The following is a 17,404-nucleotide window of genomic DNA, read 5'->3' on the forward strand; positions in this document are numbered from 1 at the left end:
TTACTTCTATACTTCCTGTAACATGAAATGAAAAAATGCCACTTCTAGTCTGATATTTCTTTTACAGCAGAAACCATTCTAATAGAAACAATGATGCATAAAATAAGTCATACAAACACCAACACATATAACATTTATTATATTTTTTCCTTATTACAAAAGAAATGTTAATTTTGGAAATTTGGAATTACAGGAATTCACAAGAAAGAAAATTTTAAAAATTATCACTGAAAGATAACTATATTAACACATTTTACATATATTCTGTTGTTCCTATGCATGCACTTTATATATTCTATAACTTTTAAAATTAGACTAATTGTTTTAAACTTGATTTTTAAAAGTTAATAACTATAATAATTAAATTGAACATTTAAATTAATTGATCTGAAATAGTGATTAAACTGAACCTTATTTAGTTTTCTATAGACATAATTTATAGTAATTAGACAAGCTCAATTAATTGGTTCAACATTGGAAACTAGGCTAAATATATGATAGATGAACTTCTAAATACATTTTAATTGCCCACAAATATCTCTTTGTGATGACCAAATAAATTCTGAGACCAGGTCAATTTAAGGAAATTCCTAACTTACTTACACTGATTTATGCTGCCTAAAAGATAGTGTTTGTGGTACTTCCCTCCCCCACAGTATTTTTTTTCCAGCTATTATATCTGTTTCTTAGGCCAAAATTGAATTAGTGCAATCTTTCTTCAATTCATTGTCATTAGTTCAAGAAATTTCTTTCCTAAATTGAGTAGCAAGAGTAAATAGAATTTTAAACGAGTTTTATATGTTAAATGATAGAAATCTTAATTTTATTATATATTGGATTCACTCTGCAGAATATATCCTTTTTTACAAGGAATCCTCATCTTTTATTATGATCAGAAATAGAGTAAATGACTGGAATATCAAATATTAAATACTCTCTGTCGAGTGGTGTATATTTTTAATTTAAAAGCCACATTTACCACTTGGGCTATGAATTTTAGTTTAATTATATCCATATGCATATTATAATTTATGGACCACAATATTCATATTATGTACTTATGTTTGCAAAATTTTTCATTACATATTGAGCCTTAAGAGAGTTTCTAAGTTTGAAAATTGTAGATAATTAAATGGAAACAGTAGTTTCAATATTAACATTATTATGCATGTATATAAACAAATAAATACATTCTTATACATTTTTATTGTAATGAATTTCCTTATAAATATACAAGAATTGGGATTCTTAACCTTTGCTTGTGATACGGGGATCCTTTGGCAGTCCGGTTTGGCCTATAAACTCCCTTCAGAATAATGTTTTTAAATGTGTAAAATAATACAAATATGAATGGAAGAAAAAATGTTGCACTGAAATATAGTTTTGTGCATGGATCATAGATAAAAGACCCCTGTATCAAGTTTGAATAGCCCTTTACTTAATGTATCAAAAATGCCGGAGAACATATCTAACTAGAACAGTTTATTGAACATATAAAAGCCAAACTGATATATGTTCATTGAACACATATTTTAGTATAGCCCTTAGACTGTATCTTGTGTGTTATTTTTGCCTTTAAATCCAGAAATAAGGATTGTTATCAGTTTAGGAATACGGATATGATAAAGAAACTTGGAGAAGATTGGTTTTGTTATGACTTATCTATACTCCTGTTTCATCTATCAGAAATATAAAATATACATGCCTTTAAGTTAACTTTGAGCATTTTTGTACATTATAAATTATGAGCCTTGTCCAATTCAACTGTAAAGTTGGGGCATTGATTGGTTAACTATAGGTATGAGTTCAGTAAAAAACAAGATATGCATGAAAGAGTAGAAGGAAGGAGCTAAATGATGATAGAAACAGGACCAATGGAGACAGAATTGAAAGATTAGTAGGATGTGGGAAAAAACACCACATAGTACAACACTGAAAAACTGAAATGAGAAGAGAAAAATAAGGAAAGACCTACCGTTACTCTAATTAGCAATTATATTCCACAATTCCACATGCCCTGGAATATTTGGAAATTACATTTCATCTTTTAAGTGGCACTACATATCTCAGATGAATATAATAGTATTTTACCTATTTTTAAAAAATTGTTGAATTTCTTTTAAATACCTTATATGATTTTCTCATTTAATGGATATTAGAGTACCATTATTTTCATCCTCTCCCCTTTTTCATGGAATGGGTAGAAACAGGACTGAATTAAAAGTGGTATTGTGCGACATATTTTGGAAATCATAGCACTTAATGTGATTATCAGTAGGTGTTAGTTACACATATACAGAGAGTTTTTCTTCTGCCGTCGTCTTTGACATGTATGTATGCAAGCTGTGTTTTTCAGAATTCCTTTTACATATCAAGTATCTTTTAGCTTTTGCGTTTGGTTCATTTTCTGTTTACTTTTTCGTGATTTGTGGTTTGTGAATTTAGATCAGGAGATAGAAAAAAAATCCCTCGTTAAAATAGAGGGTATGTTTTGTATAAAACATAATAAGTATAGGTTTTTCCTTGATTGTATTTTAAAACAATTTTATTATTATTACACTGAATTACCACAAACTCCATAGATTGTACAGCCTAGAGGAATATTCTAACCCCTGTCCATATCTGAACCACGCTAAAGCTCCCCTTTATATACAGAGGCACTTCACAATCTATACCTATAAGGAATGGGATGAAGAACTACTTATAAGTCTTGTCGGGTTGATGGAGCAGATGTAGGGTGGTTGCGGAATACTCCAAACATCAGAATGCTTTTGGACCACAGAAAAATATGGATTTGTTGCATTTATTTTTATTTTTATTTTTTATTTTTGCCAGAGGAGGGAACATAGATCTATGGGCAAGGGAAATACTATCTCTATGCTCTATGTATTATTATAGCATAAGATTATAATTGCTGCTAAGCCATTTTGGAGAAAAACTCTTCAGGGATTGCTGAGATTAACACTGTGAGTGTATCCTAACCTTGCTTTTTGGCATATTTTGCCTTTGGCCATGGCTATTTTAAATACTGACATATTGTTACACAAGAGGAAAGTGATAAGAAACCCATATAAGGAGCTCAGAAAAGGCACCAATTAATTCAGAGCTTATGATTAAAGGGAAGTATTTCATTATTTTTCCTGAAGTTTTCTTTGTAATTTATTCTCTGACAATGTGATTTTTAAAAGAGTAAGGATGCTAACATAACCTTACCCTCTGCTTTGTTTATAAGTAAATATCCTGCAAACTTTGTGTTTATTCCCAAATAGGGCAATTCATTACCCTGTTCTTTTTACAAGACTTTTTATATAGCCTAACAATTACAGAGAGAAATATCCATATATTAGTGGATCAAAGCATGGATTTAAAAAAGCAAAGAGAAAGAAGAAGTGATTTACTGGATCTGACACCCTGTTTAACATTTCAGGATCAAACCAATACCAAATTCCTAGGACATAGTAGGGAGTCCAGCAGACAGTAAATGAAGTGGCAAATGCAACTGTCATCTTTAGGGTCCTCAGCCGAGCTCTTGGTATATTATTCTTAGACTGATTCAGCTGTACTTCTGTTAGAAAGAGAAAAGAGTAAGTGTTAAAAACCAATTTTATTACAAAACCAAAACGGACAGAAAGGAATAGAGAATCACTATACTAATTCAACCTAATGAGTATAATGGAAGCAAATTTCCAATGTTTTTAATAATGATAATTTGTTGGAAAAGCACATTTATATTTTAAGTTTTCCAATATGTCATATAATAAATAGAAAATATTGAACATGATAGTGCTCTTAAAATTAAGTTTCCACCAAACTAATCCGGATTTGAAATGTGGGAATACTCAAATTCTTTAAATATAAGTTTAAGAGAGTGGACTGATGTTGGGCTGAGTCGAATTCTCTGCATCTTTGTTATCCTGCCAACGTAACCCTGTTTACTTTATAAAGTCATAAATTTTAGTTTTTGAGAATACATCAGGTTACTGAAGCAAAAAAAGGCACAACTACATTGGTGAAGTTTCAGATGGAATAGTCAATTACATATTGCACAATATTTCACACATCCAACACACACACACACACACACACACACATACATACAAATGTGCATAGTTATGTTATATGGATATAAGGTATTTGATGTGAAACAGAACAGCTTAACTTTAACAAGTATATTGGCTACCATTTAACAAGTTGTACTTTGCTGGATTCTAGAAATCAGGTGTTTGATTATAGTGTTGTGATGGCCCAATGGGAACAATTTGCCATTGCTTATATTGGGTAAGTGGGGTAACTGTCCTTTCATCTTTAAATCCATGATGCAAATTTAGAACATCAGGAAATATAAAATTACCTCATTTGTAAATTAGAGATAATAAAAGTATCCCTTCCTGGGGTGACTGTTAATGTTAAATGAGTTAATATATACAAACTGCTTAGAACAGTATCTGGCACATAGTAAGCGCCACATTGCTTTGAGTATTGTTGTTTGAAAACTGTTTACTCACAATTGACATCAAATCTAAGGAATACATACTGTTAGGATCCTGATGAAGGACGTGGGTCAGGGTGAAGATGATTTTTGCATTGCAGATTAACATGATGAGAAGAGGGATAATGAAGAGGCAGGTGAAGGTGAAAAAGTTATAAAAAGCTTGATGCCACCATTGTGGAAAACTGCAGTGTGTTACACATTGAGAGAAACCTCCTGTCTGTCCAGACCCATCTGCTAAATGAATCATTCTGAAGATATATAACTGTAGAAGAAAAAAAAAAAAAAAATTAAAAAATCGTGTTACTCTTTTCCATGTTTTCTTGAAAGTTTTCTTTTTTGTGATTCTGCTAGCCTTCTAACATATTGTTGCCCAAAGCAATTGCTAAGTTTCTTGACATCATTCTTTTGGCATTTCTATGAGAAGTTATAAGTAGATCTTTACTTAAAATATATTTGGGTAATGTGAATGGATCTATAGGATTTTGATTTTTTGGAAATTATTTCAACCTTGCATAGCAGTCCTCAACCAAGAATTTAAACCTTGTTTGTATTTTAATTTCAGATATAATTATGCTGAATAAACATATTGCAAATGATTTCGTTCACCATTCTATCTGCAGCCCCTAAAATTGTGTCTGGCATTTTGAATGTGCCCCCAAAATACGCATTTAAATTTTATTTTTAAGACAGAAAACCCCAGTAAAGTGGTCAAAAAAACATGAACAGACAGTTCACAAAAAAGATATAACAGTGGCCTGTAAGCATATGAAAAGATGTTCAACCTCATTCATGATAAGAGAAATGCCAATTAAGTCTACATTGAAATGCCATTTTCACTATTATGACTGGCAAAAATTAAAAAAAAATCTATCAACACACTCTCATGGTTAGGCTGTGGGGAAACAGAAACTCTCATATATTGCTAGCAGGAATGCAAATTGGTGCGCCCGTTATGGAGTGGTGTTTGGCAATAACTAATGTAATTACATATGCATTTTTCTTTGACCCAGTAATCCTTCATCCAGGAATTTACCCTGAGGATACAACCTTACCTCCATTACATAAAAATACATATGCACAAGGTTATTCATTGATGCATTGTGTGTAATTGAAAAACATTGAGAACATTCTACCAATTCATAGAACAGTAACTGAATAAACTATGGTAGACCACACAATGGAATGCTATATGTCTCTTAAAAAAAGAGTAAGGAAAATCTATCTATCTAACATCTAATCTATATCTATCTATATTTGTGTGCATGTGCGTATGTACATATATTTATTTTCCAGCTCTGTCTGTTGAGACACCCTAGGAACAATGGCACTTTAGTGCCCAGATGTTGTTTTCTAACTGCCATTCTCTACCAAAGGAAGCAGAGCTCACTGGAGAAGCACCATACCGCCCCCACCCCCAAGGCTGGGGCAGGCAAATAACAGTATGCACTTAGAACAGCTGTTGTGCCAGAAAGTCAGGAAGTGCTCAGAGAATGATGGAGCACACCAAAAGAGCTCAGGAGCCAGCTTGTAATAGCTCTCATTGGCCAACCCGAGACAGTTTAAGCATGACAATGAAGAAAAAGACTGATAAATGATAAACTATTGAATAAAGTAAGATACATGAGTCCCTATTGATATAAATTATAAAACAACAACCAAATGGGGAGGGGGAAAGCTCTTTGTTACTGTAGAATGCCAACTAATAAATGTAAAGGGAATAATGGAAGTAGTGGTAATCACTATAACAGTAAGAGATTGAGGAAAGACTCATCAATGGATTGTAAAAATATTGGTGAAAGTTTTTAGAGAACAGATTATTTACATTATCTAAAAATATCTACCTGCAGTGTACTTAGTCATTATAAAGAGTAAAATAATAACTTTATAGTAGAGAAATGATCAAATAATTAAAGTTAATATTGCCAGTAATGAGACCAATCGACAGCCTTTGCTTCTCTATAGTATGTATAATGCATTGAGAAGAACTTAGCATCACTTCTTTTGCATTTCTGCTAAAGGTGCATAACCTGAATGTAACCATGAAAAAACATCAGACAAACTCAAATTGAGGGGCATTCAACAAAATGATATGCCTGCACTCTTAAAATGCCAGTTATGAAATGCAAAAAAAAACTGAGTGAAGGTTGCAATTTAAGGGAGACTAGAGAGACATGGCTACTGAGACCACCTCTTAATCTTGGATTTTCTCGTTGAAGGGGACATTACTGGGACAACTGGTGAGATATGAATAAAGTATATAGATTAAATAATAATAATAATCAGTGCTAATTTTCTGATTTTGAACCTTGTACTGTGGTTATATATAAAGTATTGAAAGGGACATCATGTCCGAACTTTTAAACAATTCAGAAAAAAATGTATATGAGCGAATAAAGCAAATAACAAATATAGTAAAATGATAATATTTGGGAAATCTGAGGGAAGCATATTCCAGAAATCTTTGTACAATTTTTGTAACCTTTCTCTTAAGTATGAAATTATGTTTTTTAAACAGCCCAAATTGAATCAACTATTAAGGAAAGGTTGCAAGTAGTTTTCAAAAACAAGTTCGAGTGGAGCTTTGTTCGTTCTGCCCCGATTCATCAAGCACACTCCTTACCTGGCTATTTCCAATTTTTTCCAATGAGAAACTTCATTTTACTATGAAACATTAAAATAAAAAGATAAGACTGCCCAAGCACTTTAAAACTGATAACAAGTAAATTCAAACAAAAATATTCCAGGATTTCTTTTTTTTATCTGTATTCTTTTCTTTCTTTTTAAAAATTGAGGTATAATTGACATATAACAGTATATTAGTTTCAGATGTACAACAATGATTCGATATTTGTATATATTGTGAAATGATCACATTATGTGTAATTAACATCTGTCTGCCACCATAGTTACAAATTTTCTTGTGAGAACTTTCAGCAACTTTGTTAGCAACTTTTAACAGTCATCATGCTGTGCATTACATCCCTATGACATTTATAAATGGAAGTTTATATGGTTTGATCCCTCATTCTCTACCCACCCCCACTGTTTCTGGCAACCACCAATCTGTTCTCTGTATGAGCTTTTTTTTTTTTTTTTAATATTGTACATATTAGTGATATCATGCAGTATTTATCTTTCTCTGTCTGACTCACTTAGCATAATGACCTCTAGGTCCATCCATGTTGTTGCAAATGGTAATATTTCATTCTTTTTTTATGGCCAACTAATACTCCATTGTATAAATGTACCACAATTTCTCTTCCAGTCATCTTTTGATGGGCATTTTGGCTGTTTCCATATCTTGGCTATTGTGAGTAGTGCTGCAATAAACATAGGGGTGCATATACTTTTTTCAAATTAGTGTTTTGGATTTCTTTGGATAAACACTCAGGAGTAGAATTGCTGGGTCATAAGGTAGTTCTATTTTTAATTTTTTGAGGGATCTTCATACTGTTTTCCATAGTGGCTGCACCAATTTGCAATCCCACCAACAGTGCACAAGGGTTCCCTCTTCTCCACATCCTTACCAATACTTGTTTATTGATTTATTTGTGATTTCCGTTCTGGCAGGAGTGAGGTGGTATCTCATTGTGGCTTTTATTTGCATTTCTCTGATGACTAGTGATGTTGAGCATCTTTTTGTATGTCTGTTGGCCATCTGTATTTCCTCTTTGGAGAAATGCCTATTCAGGTCCTCTGCCCATTTTTTAATTGGATTTCTTTTTCTGGTGTTGAGTCATATGAGTTTTTTGTACATTTTGGATATAAACTCTTTATCAGATATATGATTTGCAAATATTTTCTCTCATTTGGTAGGTTGCCTTTTTATTTTGTTAATAGTTTCCTTTGCTGTGCAGTAGCTTTTCAGTTTGATGTAGTTTCACTTGTTTATTTTTGCTTTTGTTGCCAGGATTGCTTTTATTTTAAGTAAATGAAGGACGGGATTTGTTTTTTTAGTTTTTGATTAAATTAGCAAATTTAAATTAAATTTAATTTAATAAGCCTAGTAGTTCTTTCATTTTTGAGGTGGAGTGGGAGTAGAATATACTTTTTAAAAGAATGCTGTATTTTGTTTCTTTGCTTTTATGGTTGAAAATTTTTGATAAAACAAATATAATATAAAATATAATCCTGTTTCTTTTGTAATTAAAATGTTGATTTTCAGCTTCAGATCTTTTTTCAGCTTCAAGGGCAAAAATAATTTTTAAAATTAATTCACTAGAGGGCGCCCAATGATCATATAATCAATCTTAAAATCAAGAAACTCAAATGTGCATTCAGCTAATTCTATTTTATGATCCAGACCAACTTTTTCCACATTACAAAGTGACCCTTTCAGTTTTCCGTACTTCTTTTCAACCTGACCTCATTTAAAGTTCAGTTTTTATTTTGACCCAACAGATGTGAGTTGAAGTCTTTGAAAAGATTACTTCTCGTAGAACCTGAGAGTCTTATATTTCCTTAAAATCTTTACTTCTCTTTCCACCTTCCCAATTGTAGTTGGAACCAGATAACCCAAGTTTGACGTTCTGCTCTGCACTGGGCCACATTTTCACTTTCATATTTTATGTTTTTAAGTCATAAACATGAAAATTTCAATAATGTGACTTTGAAATACAGTACTATGATTGAGTTTTGATTGTCATCTTTATTTAATAAATGCTTATTTTAAAGCAACGCCTTGATCAAAAAACTATACTAGGTCCTATATGTACTAAAAGGTGAACCAGATATTTCCTGCTATCAGGGAACTAAATATTTGGTAGGGGAGATTATAGCATTGTCACCTGTAATACAAGATAGACTGTGATAAATTCTGAAAGAGAGATATAGTAAGCTGGTATGGAAATTCAGAATGTTACTTGCCCATAAACTAATTTGTTTTAGGCTTGGTTCAGTTTATTTTATGCTCCAAGGCCACGTTCATTTTAATGATTAGTATGGGATCTATTTTACTTTCGTGGTTCTTCTGTCCTTGGATTGTATTTCTTAATTTTCTCCTCTCTCATCCCTGGCCCCTAGTTGCTTTATTTTCCCATAAACAAAAGCAATCTGTTTTCCTTTTTTACAGTCAATTTCCAATGTTCATTTCTTCTTAGAATGTTATTTTTAACTCTCACCTTACCCCACACTAATGACACCATTACCTAATATTTTCTAACAGTAATTATCTTTAGATGATGTGCTTCAGTTTCACCTATGAAATGGAGATGTTCATATTATCTGCCTCTAGGAACTGTCATGGCAATTAAATGAGTTACCGTTAATACCGGTACTTGGAAAGTGCTTAGAATAGAGCCTGGCACACAGTACTATATAAATTATAACCATTGTAATAAAAAATTCGAGGCACACAACTTATAAATATACATCTATATACATTGATTTACATATTTGTAAATCTATGCCATATATTTTCCCCTGATATCTCTAAAGCATGTATTTTTACCTTAAAAATTTCCTGACTTTTCCTTCTCTAGCCTCCTACAGGAAAAAAGGAAAGAGACATTATTGCAGAGTGTGGTATGAGATAGTAGTTAAATGCTCTGGGTATGGAGTTAATTGGATGTCCTGACACTTCCACTTATTAGACAGCAATCTTGGGCATGTTATATAACATTCTTATCCTTAGTTTCTTCATGAATAAAATAAGGATAATTGTACCTATTTTATAGGGTTGTTGGGAGCCTTACATGAAGTAATGCATGCAAAAGCTTTAGCACAGTTCCTGTCACACATTTATGTCCTCAATAACTATTATTTGTCATCATCATTATTATTTCAGCTACTAGTATGCTTTTACTATGTCCTAGTACAGTTCTTGGCATACTGTACACGTGTGATGAGTTTTTATTGAATTTAAGTTGCTTGTGAGTTCAGAAGTGCATTCTACCCCTGTAAATCTCTGTGTCAAGGCACAGCTCCACACGTCTTCACACTACACAAAGAGTCAAGGACGGCTTATACTGTATATCTTGCCTGCAAGCCTGGATTAACTATAGAATTTAGATACTGTCAATATGTAATGTTCCATATTAAACAAGTAAGCTAGTGGGATGAACTCTTTCTTCAAATAATCTGCTACCGTGGAATTCTTGTGGTCTTAGATGGCTGTCATTGAAAACCATGTCATTTTTAATAAGACATGGACACACCTAATTCGGGAAATGATTTTTCCTCCACATGCACTTAACCAGCCTAACCACAGATGGTCTTAAATTAGATAGTTTTTCAGGTCATGTTCGTTGCCTTTTTTCTATTGTCTTTCTTTTTTCTCTTCCCTTCTTTTCTCCCTCTCCTTTCCTTCATTCCTTCCTGTCTTCCTTCCCACCTTCATTCCTTTTCCTACTTTTAGACATGACACCTCCAAAACTTGAATTTTCTCTAGCGCATATAGCTTTCAGAGTGAGTACAATAGGTTGGTGCCTAGGGAGTATGCTGGCCAAGTTTAATTATCAGTCAGAATAAATGGTTTGAGAAACTTGAAATAATCAACCTTTATATAAGCAGTTCTCTTTGCTGTTGTTAAAAGAACTGTCCATTTATTTTATACTCCTATTTCCCTATTATTTTCTCTCCTGACATGATGACAGAAGGAATAAAGATAGGAGGAAAGGATGGAATGAACATTAATTGTTTAAGTATAAAGTCTTGTACTAGACAATTTTATATTATTGTTTACAATTTATTCTTTATAATTACCTTTAAACTTAGTTAAGCAATTTACTCAGAATCAAATAACTGGTAAGAGATAGTATTGAGACTTGGAACCAACTTTTTAAAAATCCAGTACCCATGCCATTTCTACTATCCCACTGCCTTTCTCACTTTGTTGTAGGGGGATATGAGGTCTTCAGAGAGACTATGACTGTGGCCAGTGAATGACCAAGCAGAGGATTGGGTCTCCCTTATCCCTATTCAACCAGAGCAGCTCCACTTATATCTGTTTCATTTATTGGGGCTCCACATAGAATTTTGTTTATTTAAAAAATTCCATTATTAGTAAAAAGTTTGAAAGTTACTATGGTACACTGTGCTGAAACTTTTGCAAATATATCCCCAAACCATCATAAAATTTTGTTTCTGAGGTTAGTAATTAAGAAGGTAGAAAACCAAGGTGGCCAATTTGAAATTCGGTCATTCTAAGCTGTAGCAAAATGTCATACATTCCCAGATTCCCAGACCTGACTTGTGACAATGAACTTATTAGTGTTTGTTGTGTGTGTTTTTTTAACCTACGTATGAATTACTCAAGTAATGGAAAAATCAATACATGCACCAAAGGATGAAGATTAAAGTCATCCTTTCACTGTAAATTAGCCATGATAGGATGCGCTTTTGTCAATGGGCTTATCTGTAGAGACTGGTGAAGCCTGAGGTATACTGACCATGTACCACAGTCTAGAAATAAAAAGCTCTCTCTATTTCTTGTCTTCCCATCAACTATATGTAACATTAGTCATAGGGTTTGAAACCTCTTTTCTTCAGAAAGATAGCAGAGAGCTATAATAAAAGAAAAACTGGCCTTCATAAAAAGATAGCAGACCAAAATACACTGTGAAAGCCACTGAATCCCATTAAACCAATGGTTTTCAAACTGCAGGTCATGCCTATCAGTTAATTATAATTAACATAAAAAATGAACAGAGTAGATATTTCATGAAAACATTTTCTTAGTTATAAGTGTGTGAAAGAGCGACCGACAGACAGACAAACCAAGTGTCTATGTAGTGTGTATTTGGTTGTGGCCAAAAAGATTAGGATGCCATTATTTTGAAAGGTTCTCTTTGTACATTCTCTTATATGTGAAATGAGGATAATAACATGGTTCCGATGTACTTCATAGAGTTAATGTAAAAATCAAATAAGATTACGTATGTTAGGTTTCTCAGAAAACTTTACAAAGTTCTTCATAAACTTAAAGTGCTACTGAAAGTAAAGATGAGTCATTTGTTTTACCAAAAAATATAGTACCATTTTTTTCTGTGGCCCATATACACATAAATCTGAGGTAGAGTCATGTATTTGAGGTCAGGCTATTACTTGAAATTCACAAATAATTTAAAGTTAATTTTATATTTTCTTTTTATTATATGATAATAGATATTTTACATTTTCTTTCTATTATTTCTGTGATATACTTAGATGCAAATAATTGACTTAATAAATCAATATTTTATTTATAGTCTCTGAGGAGACCTTCAAAAGAGAGTGAAATTGTGGATTTGTGTTTCATTTATTATAATAAATTGACAAATTCTTCTGTTTCAACTTTCATCTACATCAGTATTCCAAATTACTATTTTCCAAATAGCCATACTAATACAAAGACCTTACACTGCCAATACTATGTCCTAAAGCAAATGTTTTTAGCATTTTTCATAGCCTGCCTTTCCTCCCCCTTCAGACACTAAACAGACAGACAAAGAAACAAACATCCCTCTTCTCAACCTACCTGTCTGTTTCATTGGTTTTACTATTAAAACTCCTTGGCTAAACATATTGGAGCTTTATTTTACTTCCCTTTATTATTAATCCCTTACAGCCAATTTGTTGCCAAGCTTTGTTTTTCGTTTGAAATGTCCCCTGTGATTACTATCAATTCCTTTGACACCACCCTAGCCCCCAACCTAATCACCTCATTGCCAGATGATCTGAAAGGCTTCTTTGTCTTTCTCCACTCTATTTAGGTCTACAAAAATGTTCTTAAAATATTTTTGTTAAAAAATAATTTTAGTAATGTACAACATGATAGCTATAGTTAACATTGCTGTATGATATACAGGAAAATTGTTAAGAGAGTAAATCCCAAGAGTTCTCATCACAAGGAGAAAACATTTTTTTCTTTTATTCTTGTTGTATCTATATGAGATAATGGATGTTAGTTGCATCTATTGTGGTAATCATTTCACGATATGGGTAAATCAAACCCTCGTGCTATATGCCTTAAATTTATCCAGTGCTGTATGCCACTTATTTCTCTATATAACTGCAAAAAAATATTTTATCCTTTGCACAAACACACAAAAGTTGTTTGGATCATACATTAATTTTAGAATTTCCCCTGGCTATCAGGGTCTTCTGTATTATGAATCCATTTTACCCCCATTCATTGATTCATTTATCCAAACTTTTTTTTTTTTAATAAAAGGTGAAAGATTTATTTTATCTGAAAAGAAGCCAGAGTATCCAAACATTTCAAATGTCTATTTTTGCTAGGTATCTTATTAGGTACTATGAGCATGAATTAATTTGAACGTAACAGTCTCCACTATTTAGGACCATATATATCTAATGGTAAAGACAGGCAAACAAATACACAATCACAATGCTTTATGACAAGGATTAGTATGCTGTGAGGTTAAAGAAAAGGGAGCAACCACCAAACAAAAATTCCTGGTAACCCCAACTCTCAGTGTTTCACTTCAGCCAAACAAGTCTATGAAAATTAATGACACCTTTCAACCTCTATTGAAAAATACACCTAATTCTTGACTTCCTTTTCCATCCAAATATCATTCATCTTTAAAAATTTGGCTTATCCTACATTTACCCTAAAACCTTCTTTCACCATTTCAACTCATACTCATTTCTTCCTCCTCTTAACACTTGGAATAGGTTTAAATTTTTTTTTTAGTATATAGTTATATTAGTTTTACATAAGTTTTTGTGTCCACAGCTGCATTGCATTTTCTTTGAGGGCTATTTCTTTATTTCATCAGTACCAGGCTCAGTGTTTATCTTCTCTTCTCTAAGAAAACCAATCCGTAAGTGGCACTCATACTTTAAAGAAACAAAATGGAAAATTTCATGACATAGCCTTAGCTAAATAACTTCATTTCAAATGACGTATTTGCTAAACCTATTCTTGTATATTTAAGCAAACTGACTGTTCAAAATAGCAGATTATGCAGGTTAATTAACAAAGAAGGCAGCCTCTGTTGAAAACAATCTGGAGAGACACTACCTTCTGTACGTAGCAGACGGCCTTGTGCTTAAAGTAGCAGTCTTACAGTTTTGCTAACGGCCTGTTACAGTCTAACTTACCTCCCAAAAAGCTCAAGGCAACCTCAGGGAAATATCTAAATTTCCAAAAGTCCTAGATTTCCCACTTTTCATCTGTATTGAATCCCACCCTGCTACAAACTTCAGAACAAACTAATCTAGAATAGTTCTTTCTAAACTGCAGTGACAGAATTCTTAATGTTTCCACTCAAGAAGTCCCAAATAAGACAAGTTATAAATATTTTCTATCTATGGAAATTTCACAGTTCCTAAAGATTCTGTCAATTTACCATGCCAAACAGTGCAAAAGGAAAAATAGATGAAAAACTAAGACAGGGATGAAGTCAAATTTGAGGAGAGCTACATCTTGGAGGAGTGTTTACTATGTACAAGAGATTATGCTGTACACTTTAATACATTATTCGTTTAATCATCACAAAAGCTGTATAAAGTAGACATTACCACCATTTTATGAGTGGGGGAACTGAAGCACAGAGAGGTTAAGAAATTTGCCCAAGGTAACAGAGCCAGGATTAATCTCTACTCTTTGGCTTTAGAGCCCAAACTCTTAAAGATAATACAATACTGCCTTTGATATACAATAACATAACACAATATTCAAGTTTAGATAGGAAATCTGTGATTTTCATAACTTAACACATTCATGACAGTGGTTTACCTGTGGTCCAGCAAAGAAGCTGCTGAGGAGCCAGGCCAAGCCAATATTGGACTGACCAAGCTTTCTGTTGCTTTTCACAGCTAGGGGCCTCGTGATGGCCAAGGAGCGGTCCAGGCTGATCACTACCATCATAAAGGCTGGGGCATACATGGAGAAAAGCTTCAGATAGCTGAGGACTTTGCAGAGGAGCTCTCCAGCATACCACTGGACTGTAATGTTCCACATTCCGTCCAGGGGCATGACAATCAGAGTCTCCAACAGGTTTGCTAAAGTCAGATGTTTTAAAAGCACCTTCATTCTCGAGAGCTTTTTCCCTTTCTCTTTCTTCTGAGTCCACTTGTGAAGTTTCAACAAGAAAGAAGCATTGAAAGTCGTAGAGAGTAGAAAAAGGAAGAAAGTAACTATTACTCGGATCTTTCCAGATAAGGTCAGGGTGGGGAGCGTGTCCTGCATCAGCGGGCTGCTGCTGTTGACGGCTGAGCAGTGATTTTGATTCTGTTCAGGAGAAGCACTATTTGCCATGCTTCCTGACTCTTAGAGCTTCAAGACTGGTGTTTCTGACACTTCTGATGCTTTATTGTAATTGAACTCAAAGTTCCATTTTATTTCAGTCTTCTTTACATGGAAACGTCACAGGTTTAGATTTATGTCCCATTTTGTCCCTGAGATACTTTATATTTAATGAAAGATCAAGGTGAACTTGTTTTGTGGCTTTATAATCCAACAGAATGCTAAAACAGCATGACAAACACCTTCTGAGGGCCAAATGTAACTCTAGTACCTCAGCAGATGGTCTGATTTTCACAATATTTTTCCTGAATGAAGGACACTTGAAGCTTAATTTTGAATTTATCATTCACATGTTTATAATTTAAATTTATAATTCACCTTTATGAAAATATTTTCTAAAAACTAGTAATTGTTAGTGTTCTGTCCAACAGAAGAAAAATGAAAATGAAGGAAAAGACTAAAAATCAACTTGATCCAGTTAAAATCTGTTGTTTTAAGAAATTAATACATTTCTCAAAAACATTTGTTTTCCTTTTTAATCACATACTGATGTGCATTCAAACACTAGACAAATACGTTCATTTAAAACCATCCTCCACAAAACACCAATTATTACCTTAACAGTTAGAATCAATTTGATCTGATAGAAATTGTACTGCATTCAAATTTATCAATCAGTCTTAATAGTCAGGTTATTCATGCTTAAGTTAGAATAAACATGATTAACTTTTAAAAAGTTATTACTTTGCTTTTATAATTGTCTAAATATTGTACTTGCCATTATTGTGTAAGGCAACTAGATATCGGAGAGAATACTATATAAACCCTGTAACCACATTTTTATGTTTCTATGTAATATGATGTTTTCTTATATTCTTTTATATGTTATCTGATCATTTCACATTGGGACCAGTTAGAAACTTTCTCTGTGTTTCGGCTTTCACTTTTGATGATGATGATTTACCCATACCAGTACGGCTTACATTAGAATTTATTAAATCACCAGCTTGATTTGTCTTATGTCAACTAGTTTGCTTCTGTGGCAGCCAAAGAAAGAAGAATGTTAAGAGTAAAGGTGGCTCTTTTGACTTAGATGATCTACTTTTGTTGGTTCATCAATTTTTTGTTTTCTGTTTTATATTGATTTATTTAATAAGTAGTTTAGTTACCAAATATCTGCTATATAAGGTGTGATCAAAAGATAAAGTGAATGTTTAAATAAAAAATTATTACGGTAAAAGACACATTGCCATTAATCCCCCTCAAAATACTCACCCTTGCTTCGAACACACTTCTCCCATCATTCTTGCCACTTTCTGAAGCAGTTCTGGAAGTCCTCTTTCGTGAATGTCTTTACTTCATTCTCCATCATGTCAACACTGTGTCATATATCACTTCTGGTATAAGGCAATTTCTGTCAAATAAAAACATTACCGTGTGTTCTCATTCACCTTATTCACCGGATCTGGCATCATGGATTTCTGGCTCTTCCCCAAAGTCAAAATGACCATGAAAGGAAAACGTTTTGAATCAATTCAGGACATCACGACAGACACAGCAGTGCAATTAAAGAAACTCACGAAAGAGGACTTCCAGAACTGCTTCAGAAAGTGGCAAGAATGATGTGATAAGTATGTTCAAAGCAAGGACTAATATTTTGAGGAGGATGAATGGCAATGTGTCTTTTACTGTAATAAATTTTTTATTTAGACATTCTC

At 33.0% G+C, this 17,404-nt stretch overlaps 1 protein-coding gene across 1 annotated transcript; it reads right to left on the minus strand.

The window, feature by feature from the left end:
* Nucleotides 1-285: 285 nt before the first annotated feature.
* GNRHR (gonadotropin releasing hormone receptor) lies at nt 286-15,814 on the minus strand. The gene is made up of 3 exons (XM_019748045.3): nt 15,177-15,814; nt 4,535-4,754; nt 286-3,565 (listed from the first exon to the last, which is right to left on the minus strand). The coding sequence occupies exons 1-3, from the start codon at nt 15,696-15,698 to the stop codon at nt 3,321-3,323; spliced, it is 987 nt and encodes a 328-aa protein (XP_019603604.3). The 5' UTR covers nt 15,699-15,814; the 3' UTR covers nt 286-3,320.
* Nucleotides 15,815-17,404: the final 1,590 nt, after the last annotated feature.

This window comes from Rhinolophus sinicus, chromosome 1, assembly GCF_057876585.1.
Source record: "Rhinolophus sinicus isolate RSI-liver-muscle chromosome 1, RSI-T2T, whole genome shotgun sequence".
In the NCBI taxonomy this organism is placed as follows: Eukaryota; Metazoa; Chordata; class Mammalia; order Chiroptera; family Rhinolophidae; genus Rhinolophus; species Rhinolophus sinicus.

Bases quoted from the DNA above. Each gene is read 5' to 3' on its own strand.
- GNRHR (XM_019748045.3), bottom strand. From the start codon at position 15,698: ATGGCAAATAGTGCTTCTCCTGAACAGAATCAAAATCACTGCTCAGCC. The intron at 4,755-15,176 runs GTAAACCACTGT...TTTCTTCTACAG, and splicing joins GCTTCTTTGCTGGACCACAG to TTATATATCTTCAGAATGAT. The intron at 3,566-4,534 runs GTATGTATTCCT...TCTTTCTAACAG, and splicing joins CCTTCATCAGGATCCTAACA to AAGTACAGCTGAATCAGTCT.